Source organism: Anabrus simplex, chromosome 12, assembly GCF_040414725.1.
Source record: "Anabrus simplex isolate iqAnaSimp1 chromosome 12, ASM4041472v1, whole genome shotgun sequence".
NCBI lineage: Eukaryota > Metazoa > Arthropoda > Insecta > Orthoptera > Tettigoniidae > Anabrus > Anabrus simplex.
In genome coordinates this window covers 15,830,053-15,844,096 of record NC_090276.1, presented here as the reverse complement: position 1 = coordinate 15,844,096, position 14,044 = coordinate 15,830,053, and the positions used below count along the sequence as shown (strand labels likewise).

The following is a 14,044-nucleotide window of genomic DNA, read 5'->3' as shown; positions in this document are numbered from 1 at the left end:
AAATAAACCACCCCCGAGATGCAGGACCTCGGCGTTGCGGAGAAAAAGGTACCGGTACATAATTATGACCAAAATTAAATTCAAAAACAACGTTTTATATAAATTAACTGAATGTTCATAGCTAAGAAAAATGTATTTTTAAATCAGTGTGCGAAATTTCATGATTCTAACTCAAATAATGTCCCAAGATACAGAGAATTTAGAATTTTGGTGCAAGTCTCCCCTTAAGAAATAATTATTAAGTATAGTAAATGGCAGATTATTCGAAATGTCACTTAATGTCTCTTTGCTATAAAAAAAAAAGCACACACACAAAATTAAATATTATCTTTTTCTCTGCAAACTTTGGTGTTATTCCAGTTGTATGCGGAAAAAATGTCTGTAATTTCTTTAAGACTGGCATTGTAATTTTGCTGATTACTTGTTGAAAAAGTAATTGTAATTGAGTAAAATATTCCTCAGATAACTAATTCCCATCACTACTTGTCGCTAAATCCGCCGGAGTTAGGTTTACGAGACCAGAGGAGTCCATAACTTATGTACCTCTCATAGTCTTTCCCTGTCCCATCCCTTCCTTTTCGTCACAGAAAACCAGGGTTAGTGCGACGTTCTCTCTGTTCTTAAAGCAGTCTTTTTTTTTTTTTTTCTTTTTTCTTTTCTTTTCAGTCTCGAAGCTTATGACCTTGAATGCTGTTTAAGCTGAATGTACTACGAATTAAGACGCTAAGTTATGGTCTATAAAGTAAACGTTTTAACGCGGACATCTGATTGTTTTAGTCATAGATTGCTGTAGTCTTATTTAAGAAATGTAGCACGTCATTGTAGCCCAGCTGACATTCTGCATGCCCTGTGCCAGACATTATTAAAAATAAACTTACCTCTATTGTCTGCCATCACTTATATAACGATTAGTTTTTGCGTTCATTTTCTAGTACCTTCCAGTTCTTACCAGTAACAGTGCTCGGTTATTAATGCCTATTGAGCTGTTTCTCGTTACGCTCTATCGAAACATTCCAGAAACTACATAAGTGATGTTTTACAGTGTATATTGAGTTCGCAAGTGAAGGCTTGGTGGATCCTCAACAGCTCGTCTATCAGCTGTCATAGGTACTGAATAGGCGTACTAGGGAAACGAGGAGTGAAATGTTTTCCTGTTGCTTTCCTCAACCTAGCCAGAAGGTGCTGTTACATATTAGTCTGCCAAAACCCCTGCCCTATGAGCAATATCCCCCTGTGGGTGGGGGCGGTAGAATAACATCCACGGTATCCCCTGTCTGTCGTAAGAGGTGACTAAAAGGGGCCCCAGGGGCTCTGAAGTTTGGAGCGTGGGCTGGCGACCACGGGGCCCTTAGCCGAGTCCTGGCATTGCTTCCACCTACTGGTGCCAGGCTCCTCACTTTCATCTGTCCTATCCGACCTCCCTTGGTCAACTCTTGTTCTTTTCCGACCCCGACGCTATTAGTGTTATATAGAGGATGGTTGCCTAGTTGTACTTCCTCTTAAAACAATAATCACCACCACCACAGCTATGAGCAACAGTTAAACATCATTCATCACAGAAACTGGCTACCTGAGGAAATGTGTTACTAGTAATACGAAGGTAATTCAGTATATAATGTAACGCATTTTTTATCTCTAAAACCAGGTTGGTTTTATTGAGGATTCAAATGCACCTTGTTTTTTCCCCAATTCTTCAGCTACGATGCCCTATTTTTCAACCTTATCTCCGTTCAATGCTACGGCGTTACGCTACCGTCATGTAAACCTGTAAACCTTCATGGTACTACTCGGCTGGTCGATGTCGGAGCCAACGTCGTGCTGCATTGATAATTTCTCCATCATCCATGTAGTACTTCCTGCGGAGTGCATCCTTCATTGGGCCAAACAGATGGAAGTCAGAAGGCGCGAGATCCGGGCTGTAGAGTGGATGAGGAAGAACAGTCCACTGAAGTTTTGTGAGCTCCTGTCGGTAATGTAATGATGAAACACGCTTCACCCTACGACCCACCGTGCGTTTGTCCACTGTCAGGTCTCCGCAGACATTCTGCAAGCGCCTATGAATATCTGTGATGCCCTGGTTTTTCACCAAAAGAAACTTAGTAACTTTTCTCTGTTTGGTACTCATCTCCGTTACGGACGCCATTTTGAAGGCTAGTTATAACGCTGCCACCTATCGGAAATTAATGCTCTACGAGATTAAGCGGATGTCCCAAACAAAATTCCAGTTTGTTAAAACCGAAATTGGCTGAGAAATAAAATGTGTTGCATCATAAATGTTGAACTCCCCTCGCGCTTGCACCTCAGTCACTTTAGTATCCTCAGAACTAAGGATGAGACCGAGTCAGACAAAAAAATGAAAGTAACAAACTTGATCTAGCCCATACCGGGACTAGTTTTGACATGGCTTGAGGGCCATCTGAATATTTGCGTCACAAAATTAGCCATACGACGCGATGTTACCTGGCAACCGTGCAGGCTGTGATGTGAAGTACTGACAGATGGCCATTACTGAGATACATGTAGAAAGCTCGTGCCGATAGATTTACTGGCACGTAAAAGAACTCGTGGGGGCTAAATTCCGGCACCTCGGCGTCTCCGAAAACTGTAAAGGTAGTTAGTGGGACGTGAAGTCAATAACATTCATTATCAAAATGGCCTCATCTCATCCTACTCTAGAGAACTGATTATTTCATTCGTGATAGTTTCGTAGATCCCCCCCCTCCCTCGCATGCACTGAATCCTACACTTGACTCCAAATTCCATAATACAGACGACTCTTGAAAACGATTCGTTAGATAACGATCGTTATCAATTTGCATTTCAGGTATTCAAAGACGTACTTTGATTTTCCCAAAGGGCAATTTGACACGATTGTTACCTGGGCCCGATGGCTGGTTCGAGATCCACTAAGGTTGCGTGATTACAATTGAGTGAGACGGCGGCGCCGGTCTAGAAAGCCAAAGGGATTCGTCGCACTGACCACGCTTCACGCATAATCTGCAGGCCTTCAGCCTCAGCAGCAGTCGTTTGGTAGGCCAAAGGCTGCTCGGGGCCGGTAGTGCCAGGGAATTTCTCCAGATTTCTAGGGGCTGCCTAGCCGAGGCAGTAAAGGCGCGCTCGGTTCATCCGGAAGGACGTGGGTTTAACAAACGAGAATTCTACTTCTGTAGGTGCAAATGGTCCTGAGGTTCTCTCAGTCTGCACCAAAAATGAGTACCAGGTTAATTATTGGGAGCAAAGCCGGCCGGGTATATAACTAACCACACTCTTCCACTTAACCTTCCACTTCTCCAAGGGCCTTCCTGGTCTGTACGGAGGTTGATTTGCTTTGCCAAACTTCTCGTTATAATCAGTTACAATCGTCCATCATCACTATGTTTAGGTATTAAGAATTTCTTTCAATGAGGTAAATAATTGTTCGTCAGTTTGCAATTATTAGACATTAGTTAGGCATAAGCACACACTAACAAACTGTAAGACAACTTGAAATCATCTCACTTAGGTTCCAAAAGGAAACCAAATCAATGTTCATATTATCAGCCCGGTTAAATCAGAGGTTCGGATTAATGTAATCCGGATAAATGGAATTCTACTGTATTTAAAATAGTTATTCTGTAAAAAATGGTAGTGATAGCGTATTAAATGGAATGATAATGATTGATAAAAAACTATACAAAACTTATCCTATTAGAACTTTCTAAGCTTTCCTCTATGCTGATAACACTATATTGCCAATGTTATGTTCAGAATAATAACTAGAATGCAGACTATTCAGTCCTGTCAGTTATTTTTCTTCGAGGAATAAATCTGACATTTGTACATGTTTTGCTGATCAAATTTCTGGTAAATGGTCAGAGATAGTGTTCTCAAATTTTGTTGAGTTATCCTTGAAAGAATAGGTTTGTAAAACGACCTCTTCCTTTATTTCTCTGAAATTATAACAAAATGACTGCTTTGGTCTGTTTGTACCTGGGGCATAAAAGGCATGTGTGTATGAGTCTGAAGAATAACGGTCGACCGAGCTCGATAGCTGCAGTCGCTTAAGTGCGGCCAGTATCCAGTAATCGGGAGATTCCAGCCCCACTGTCGGCAGCCCTGAAGACGGTTTTCCGTGGTTTCCCATTTTCACACCAGGCAAATGCCGGGCCTGTACCTTAATTAAGGCCACGGCCGCTTCCTTCCACTTCCTAGGCCTTTCCTCTCCCATCGTCGCCATAAGACATATCTGTGTCGGTGCGACGTAAAGCAAAAAAAAAAAAAAAAAAAAAACCGGTCGACTGCTGGAAATGAGGCTTAACACTGTTGATCTTGTGAGGTTTTTGTGACACTGCTATCGAGATCAGCATTGGTATTCTAACAAGCTACACTTAAGTGTTATTGTTTTTCTTTCTTTTATCTTGTATACCTACCCTGAAACGTCAAAGGAGGAAATGTAATGAATTAGTTACAAGATGCAGTATATTCCTTATGTTTAAGTAATGCCAGTTAGACTGTAGCAGTTACGTAAATATATGCTTTCAACTAATTAATGCGAAAGGAACTACCTTATGTAGCTATGCTGACGTGTGCATTGCGAGCTACTGGAATTTTCCTTCCGCGGTTATAACAACAATAATATCATTTTAGCAGTGTTCTTTCTAGGGGCCCGGCGAACCTAACCTAGCCGGGCTGAGTGGCTCAGACGGTTGAGGCGCTGGCCTTCTGACCCCCAACTTACCAGATTCGATCCTGGCTCAGTTCGGTGGTATTTGAAGGTGCTCAAATACGCCAGCCTCGTGTGGGTAGATTTACTGGCACGTAAAAGAATTCCTGCGGGACAAAATTTCGGCAGATTGGCGTCTCCGAAAACCGTAACATTTAGTGGACGTAAAGCAAATAACATTGTCATCATTAACATAACCTAGATATGTGCTAGTTCCATAATATTAATATATATTTCAGTCGTTGGGGGCTCCAAATTTAAATACAGTAAAACTGGTTATTTAAATGACAAATCTGCATTCTTGTCAGAATAATTGCATCAGTTACATCGGAATTTAAAAGTTTAGCTTGACTACCGCAATGTCGTTCGCGAACGGTACCGGGATTAGCGTGGAATCGCATGCGATTCCGCATGACGTCACAAACCCGTATGGCACTGCACAGCACACAGTGTTACATGATATGAACGAAGAGTAGAACACTAGAAGTTCAAAATACTCTGTTATGTCTTGTCTGTGATAACACTAAAATAGTTCAGTTTTGCAGGATCATTAATGCCCTGAGGGGAATAAACTGAAATTTCATCATATAGATTTTTTACGCACTATTTTCCGCCCGGCTACTCGTACCTGACACTCGGCTGGCAAAAATTTCTGGGGAGAACACTATTTTTGTTTTTGAGATGTAAATTAGCGTGAGGGGAGTGAATGTCAAATTAGGAATATAAAACAGGAACAGATGGATGTATATCAAGTGAAATTGAATGAACCTGCAGCAAAGTTAATGCAATGAGCTTGCAGTTGCGATCGACGGTATTAGATAAGAAATGAAATGGCGTATGGCTTTTAGTGCCGGGAGTGTCCGAGGACAAGTGCGGTTCGCCAGATGCAGGTCTTTTGAATTGACACCCGTAGGTGACCTGCGCGTCATGATGAGGATGAAATGATAATGAAGACGACACATACACCCAGCCCCCGTGTCAGCGAAATTAACCAATTATGGTTAAAATTCCCGACCCCGCCGGGAATCGAACCCGGGACTCCTGTGGCCAAAGGCCAGCACGCTAACCATTTAGCCATGGAGCCGGACATTAGATAAGAAACAAGTCAGCTCTCGGACGAAACTGTTGTTATATCGGACTGTTTTCGGACCGACCTTGTTGTACGAGAGTGAAAGCTGGATGGAATCGAGATATCTTATTCTTAAGTTGGAAGTAGCTAGAATGGTTGCTGGTACAAATAGGTGGGATCAGTGGAAGGAGGGCACTGGGAATGAGGCTAAATTAGAAATGACATTAGATTTTAAAAAATCCGTATGTATAAACCGGCTTCGGTGGTGAGTGATGCGAGTCGAATGGAGGAGGATGGAGAGTAATTGACTGGGTCATTGAGGGTAAGAGAAGTAGAGGGAAAGTGTTAGTGGTGGTTGTTTTTTAAAAGTTGCTTTACGTCGCACCGACACAGATAGGTCTTATGGCGACGATGGGAGGAGAGGAAAGGGCTAGGATTGGGAAGGAAGCAGCCGTGCAGCAAGGTACAGCCCTAGCATTTGACTGGCGTGAAAATGGGAAACCACGGAAAACCACATTCAGGGCTGCCGACGATGGGGTTCGAACCCACTATATCCCGAATGCTGAATTATCGTTTTAAGAAGTTGGGCAGCCACCCTCTATTAACACTGATAAGAGGATAAAGGAAGAGGTTCGACACCTCGAAGAATGAAGGTATCGGTTCAAGAAAGGATTGGGCCTCGAAGGGCGTGAAAACGAAAGACTCCTCACGCCTTGCAAAGAACCAGAGTTGCCCGGATAGGGAAGATAAAAGAGAGGAGCACTAAAAGTGAAAGCTAGCATCCCTGTGGTCGCCAACCTACTCTACCAAGATAGAAATTCCTGTTGTCTCCTTTCAGTCTCCTTACCGTGGATGTATTCTACCGCCCGCACCCAAAGGAGGAAAATAGAGTAGACCTCAGCGGTATTGGTTAGACTCTGTTTTTGATGATCTGCTGATAAGAAGTGTGGAACAGAGTAAGCGATGCCGAAGAGCTAGTTGCAAGCAGGACTGAAGTGCTGCAGCACATTATCTATTTAAAAAATAAATTGCTTTAAAAATCATCATCATCATTCCGTGTCCGGTCAGCATTTCCAAAATGTAGCGACTCCGATGGCCTTGTTGTTCGCCTAGATCAGGTCCTGTGTAGTGCAGGGATGTTCTAGTAGGGGACAGATGAGCAGGTGGTTCGGATCTTGTGTTACACCACACTCGCAGGATGCGTCTCCATCAGCTGGAAGTATGGCCCATTTTTGCATGTTGGTCTATAATCAAATACAGCGCATTGAAAAAGACGTCAGATAAAGAATAGAAAATCATTCAACTCCCCTTGCAACCAGGTAACTAGTGCCCTACACGCCGGGTGCTGTGCAGATCACAGCTCAACGAGAATTTCTAAGCTTTTTGCCAGAAACCAGGACCTCTACCTTTTGCGCATGCGTGCCCAACTTTTCCGATGTGCTGTGGAAACAACAGCCAAGACCACCAAGACATCCCTTCACAGCGAGTTTTCGTTCGACCACAGAGAGGCAACACTGGTTACACTTGCATTTCGACGTGAAATGAGAACGTGCCAGGTGCCACCCTCTCGACTCAGTGGTAGTAATTTAAGAGGGGATCGCTCAAGGCAAACGGGAAAACAAAATACTCTAGTGGAAACCATCAGCTGTTCCGCCAGGTATTTTAATACTCCCAGCTTGTCTATTCCATACCCACATTTGTAAATCGAACTATAAAAATTGTACTTATGTTGTCAAAATAAGGACATGATATTGTGATTTTCTTGAATTAAAATGTCTAGTTTACAAATTTCACTATAACAACATAACATGTAACTTTTCATTATAACATTGCTGGTTTTATTTCAGTGATTTTGGTAACATTGAGAAGTTATGTTTTTGCGCGCTCACACCAAGTGTTTCTTAGTTCGTGAATGTAGGTGTTATTGTGCATTTAATTAGTTTTGTGTGAGGAATGTGTGTATGTGTTGGGTTGTTTTCATTTTTGTTCAGTATGAAAAACTCAGTGGAGAGCTTCTTGAAAACTGCATATGTTTCTAAATATTTTTATTTTTTAGAGGGGGGGGGATGGGTTACAGCAGACAACTGATTTTCTGCACCAGCTGCCACTGGTTGCAAGTAGAGGATTGTTGAGGTGCATAAGGCTTGCAGACTGAATACTGAAAGGCATAACAGTCTATAATTAAACTGTATGATACAACAAAAAATAACATTTAAAATTATTGTTCAGTCATGTTCCTCAAATATTCCTTGTTAGGTTTCATACTTCTTAATAATTAACATAAATATCATCAGTTATATTCCAGTGTCTGTAAATCAGTGCGTAAACTATGTATCACGAAACAGAGTTCTCCATTTTGAACACACTTTGTAAAGAAATAGGCAATTAGAGGTTTGAATTTTTTTTGGGAAAGCGAGTTTTTATACCTTCCTGTATATTTTGAGTCATCAGTGTTGATCTTATCTTAGAATGCTTGTGTTAGGCAATTCCCTTTGGAATTAATCCGTCACAAGAGAATTTACCTGCAAACTGTTCATAGAGTCTTCGAGGGAATAATGCCAATATTGGTTTTGTGACCTAATGCTAGGTTTTCATTAACCAAAGTTTTTAATACGTATGTTTATTTTGAGATATTTATTAACAAGCAATTCAATTTTTTTTTTGTGTAATTATAATATTGTACTACTAGTACTAAAGTAAATGCATATTCGACACTGTAACGCAACCTTGAATGAAAATAACCTTTTTATTTATTTAATCGTGTTGGAAAGTTGACATGTAATGCCAAGGATATTAAAAGATAAACATAAAATACATCCAAGCATATATATAATCATTTCTAGTAACAATATCACATCTCATTGGCCTACCCTACGTAAATACAATTTAAATATAGCTTCTGAGGAGAACATCATAGTTGGGCACAACTTGCAGACTAGATGATGGTTCATGGTCTACTCTTCACAGCACTCGCACAGTGTGGAGTCGTTCATGTTGGTCTTTGATCTGGCAACTCCAGTGCACAGCCTGTTCAGCATGCGTACTCATAGAACCAATGATGAGACAAAACAAAGGAAGTCAGGAACAAGATGTCTTGTATGATTGTCAATCAAATTAACGTTCCAGTTTTTCTTTGGCAGAATGACGTTATATCGAACAAGTGATCTGATTCGTGATACTATGTCTGAAATGGAAAGTATTGAATTATGAGATTTGTTTCCTTAACAGCAAACTTTCATGTAGCATGTGCCACAGCAGGAAGACAACTCATATAGTAGTCTGTTTTTTAAGTGTTTAGGTCAGTGCTACCTTTTTTGTCATTATATTATGTAGCCTAGATATAGTATTCGTTTGTTAATTTTGATTTCACACACTGTTCCCTAACCTGCGTGGTTATGTTTGTTCCAGGAAAGCCCGCCGGAAAGACAAGGAGCCTTCAACACCGTGCCCGGACGACCCCAAACTCTATCTGGAAGAGGCTGTGTTGGAGCGTAAGCTTCCGGATATCGACCTTAGGGTATTGGTAGACCTTCCTGCTGGTCTAGACTACAACGAGTGGTTAGCTTCACATAGTAAGTAACCTGGTAATAATTGTCACTGAATGCGATTACGTGAAATAGGGGCTTGTCACTGTTAACAGCCATCCCAGTATGGGTTTTATTTTCCTTCTGTTTTCTCATTGTTTACTTCAGTCCTTTTATGTTCCATGCCTTACTATAGCAAATTTGTTCCATGGAAAACACTGTACATCTCATCCTTCATATTGTAAGAATTTCTGCATGTACTCTTCTCGTCTCTTCAGAATATTGTGTACACCTTTATGGATTCCGGAAGTTTCAAGTTGATGAGACCGTCTGTTGATAATGGCATGGGGAAATGGCATTACTAACATTGCCACTGCCTTTGTGTTATACAGGCCGTACTGTAGCTTTGATGACGGTATGCTTTGAGTGAGAATTGGAGGCGATACGCATCCGCTCTGCTTGAATAACACACTCGTTTAAGTTAAGAAACTGTTAACCCCTTATAAAACCAAAAACTATTCATAAATATTTGTTAGATCTGGCATACAATGCATATCCTTCCCCGTAACGTTCTATTTCTTGCGTATATTCGTTCGTTTCCGTGAGTACAGGCTAAAACTTTGAGACATATTCTTGCGATTTCTATCCATTTTCTAGTCAACTGTACGTTCACGTCATACACACTGATAGAAAAAAAGCAAGCAGTTACCAATACAATATACTACAAATGTAAATTATTTCTGTACCACCAATTCAGTACCATACCTACAAAAAAGATTACGAGTAAGCTAACCTCCAACAATAACAAAACATTTACTGTCACTGTCATGAAATTCAGTTATTGTTTAAAAAATGTAGATTTTTAAACAGAAAATCATGCCTATGCAATTATTTTCATGGAATAACCCTGTTTCTTTGCCTATGATATGAAATTTGATAGTAAAAATCTCAGCAGTGTTAAGTTATTTCACAATACATTTCTACCTAAAATGGTAAAATGCGTAAGTTGGATTAGAATTTTCAAATACACCGAATTCAAATAAGCCGTAAGTCTGATATAAAACATATCTAATGATACCCATGTTTTTAACATACGGTAATAAGAAATGTTAACTTACCATGTGGATGAGACACTCTTATTTCCCTCAGGATTTAGTCTTCAGGAAAGTGGTTGCTACACACAACTGTGTGGTGACTCCCTAGGAATAGCCTTCTTCCATAACCTAACTCTTTCTTCATCAGAAGGAAACACAAATAGTGGAGTGTGCTCTCTTCGTCTAATTTTGGCTTAATATGCTTACAATATTGTGATTTTTATTCCACATTTTCAATACAACTAGTTTTATATTGTTAGATCATAATGCTACAACACTATTTTATAGGGACATGTTTTGCTTGAATATAAAATAGTGTTGTAGCATTATGATCTAACAACATAAAACCAATTGTATTGAAAAGGTGGAATAAAATTCACAATATTGTAAGCATATTATAGCAAATTCAATACGGGTCTAATCATGAGATTAGTTACATGTAATAATTCTGGCTTTGCAGCCAGGCACACAGCAACTTTTAGCATGGTGATTTCTCTCACTGATAACCTTAATTCAATTATATACACATCGTGGTTGATAATAAACACTGAATGCACTAACTCAATTTGTTTTACAGTATGGATATAACATTACACAAATAAACTACAAAATTAAAACACTGCAGAGCGATATTCTTAACCTATAGCCTTACATGAATACATGCTAACACTAAGTTTTCTTCACTAATTGAGGACTTTTCACTTAATAATGCAGTTGATAATGACTCAGTCTGATATATATCTGAGTAAACACACGGCCAACGTAAACAGTTTCAGTAAAACAGCAAAGAATTCACGTGTAACTCAACTAACTCACGTGCTAAACCTCCCCCCTAACGATCAGCTGATTGCTTTCCCGCGCTTGCTATAGTACGGCCTATACTTCACGAAGGTATTGCTCATACCTCAGTTACTTTCTTATCGTCAAAGCCAAGGATGAAACAGAGACAGGACTATAAAAGTAAGAAATTTGATTTAGTCCATACCAGCAAACGCATGCCTTTCTGATAGCTAACACAAAGAGTTTTCAACAACAAGTGCAGGAATGCAACACTAATAATGTGAGCTCAACAAGAGCGCCACTCGTAAACTAAGCATTCACTCCATACGCTTACGGCTAACCATGCTCGCTCCACTGCCTGACCACGCACTCTATCTCCGCCGCTTGGGAACGAAGCAGGCAGTGTCAGATTAAATCTATATTGGCCCACAGGCAATTGAGCTCTTCGGGGGTCCCCTGACAAATACTTCCTACCAAGTATTTAATTTCATCCCCAAATTTTAACAGAATAGTTTAAAAAGCTGAACATTTTCAATTCAGTAAGATTATATTAAAATTCCACTTAATTTAGAGAAAAACAGTATCGTGTAATATTAACATAGAATAGCTCATTGGTAAAACCCTGCGTGGATAAACAAAACATTATCCGCATCCGCACTTCCTTCATCTGCATCCGCAAGTGGTTATCAGCGGATATTGCAACTATTTGAGTACGCCTAAGGTATTAAAACTGATAGATCTGTTAACATAATAAAACAGGGCTTATACCAGGCACCCAGTGACACGTTTACGAGGGATTTCCTCTTGCGACAACTACCAACATAATTAGCAGTTCTTTTTACGCAAACTGTTCCTTCCTTCCAGTAATTGCAGGCAGGAGCCAGTTAGACCAGGGCCATATTGATGGCTTTATGGACTCGAGATCCTTTTATATAAAATATATCATTTTCCCCATATCGATGTCGAGGGCTGCCTCACCACAAGCAGAAATAACTACATGAAATGTATGAAAGACTAGAGATTTCTATAGTATAACCCTTGAAGGGCTTGGCCTATCAAGCGAACGCTGCTCATACCGAAGGCCTGCAGATTACGAGGTGTCATGTGGTCAGGACGACGAATCCTCTCGGCCGTTATTCTTGGCTTTCTAGACTGGGGCCGCTATCTCACCATCAGATAACTCCTCAATTCTGATCACGTAGGCTGAGCGAACCTCAAACCAGCCCTCAGATCCAGGTAAAAATCTCCGACCTGGCCGGGAATCGAACCCGGGCCTCCGGGTAAGAGGCACGCACGCTATGCCTACACCACAGTGTCGGCATTTCTAGAGTATACCTTGGTGAAAATCAATAAACATAATTATTTAGAAATTATCTGCAAAATTTTCCGCGCTGCCATACAGTTTGCATCCGCCAGGAGACTAACTTAGTGGATATCCATGCAAAGCTCTACTCATTGGGACAATACGCAGAATGAATGACTGAATGAATAAATAAATACAGTACTACAAAACAGAAGGAACATGTTAGATGTAAACAAAACATCATATATATATTTTTTTTTCTGTCTTCAAGATGTTGTATTCAGTAGAAATAATGACAAGGGAATTTAGCTGCTTTTATGCCACTGAAGTTCAATGGCAGCCCTTAAGTAGTTTTAATTGAAAAATGTCCATTCAACAGAAGAATTTGCTATGATGAGAATCCTATAAATCCTCAATGATGTCAAATGTGGTCCCCCTGTGGGTGGGGGCGGTAGAATAACACCCACGATATCCCCTGCCTGTCGTAAGAGGCGACTAAAAGGGCCCCAGGGGCTCTGAAGTTTGGAGCGTGGGTTGGCGACCACGGGGCCCTTAGCTGAGCCCTGGCATTGCTTCCACGTACTTGTGCCAGGCTCCTCACTTTCATCTATCCTATCCGACCTACCTTGGTCAATTCTTGTTCCTTTCTGACCCCGACGCTATTAGGTTTGCGAGGGCTAGGGAGTCTTTCATTTTCACGCCCTTCGTGGCCCTTGTCTTTCTTTGACCGATGTCTTCATTTTTCGAAGTGTCGGATCCCTTCCGTTTTTCACTCTGAATAGTGTTATATAGAGGATGGTTGCCTAGTTGTACTTCTTCTTAAAACAATAATCACCGCCACCACCACCACCTGTCAAATGTGGATTACACTTTGTTTCAAAAAATGAGGCTGCATGACACCGAAGGAAATTTGGAAGGTAAAATTGGGCGCTAGGGACTTCCTTATGTGTCAACTATGTCAAGCTGCATGCTTCATGAACTGTATGCACGACAAACATTATTTTAAAGGAAATCAGCTGCCATTATAATTCAGAAACTTTTTTTCATGAACATATCCACAGTTCACTCAGCCACACAATTTACTATATGAGGTCTAAATTTGATCTGCTACATTGGGGACCCTAGCAGAGTGGGGCTCATGGGCGACAGCCTACTCTACCTATTGGGTAATCCCGGCACCAAAAGCAAGTTTATTACCCGGTCCACCTGTGTGGCAGCACCATTTGAAGTGCAGGTAACTTTTTGCTGCCTCTCCCTGTATTATGAATTATGGAGAGTTAGTCGGATGGGTTGAGTTTGCATGTTTCGGTACGTGCTTGTCTTAAGTCCTGGAAGGTTGCAGGGTTGAATTCCAGTTATGAAATGCGAGCTTGCTTGTTAAAGAACCCTTTTTACACTGGTATGTTGTTAAGGCCAATAATAATTGAAAATTTGGTAAAAATTAAGATTATTTAACATGATACTCTTTTTATGCTCTATAAAATGAGACACATTGAAGGGAATTCATGTTTTCTGCCATTATTAGCGTGGTAATAGAATACATCCACAGTATCCTATGCATGTTTTAAGAGT

General features: G+C 40.7%; 1 protein-coding gene across 3 annotated transcripts in view; it reads left to right on the top strand.

Moving 5' to 3' along the window:
• LOC136884411 (MOB kinase activator-like 2) overlaps positions 1-14,044 on the top strand; it is a 604,905-nt gene that overhangs the window by 569,750 nt on the left and 21,111 nt on the right. For all 3 annotated transcript variants that reach the window (XM_068229932.1, XM_067156548.2, XM_067156549.2), the window contains exon 2: positions 9,180-9,343. In XM_068229932.1, coding sequence (XP_068086033.1) covers positions 9,180-9,343 — 164 coding nt within the window. The remainder of the gene's footprint in view (positions 1-9,179; positions 9,344-14,044) is intronic.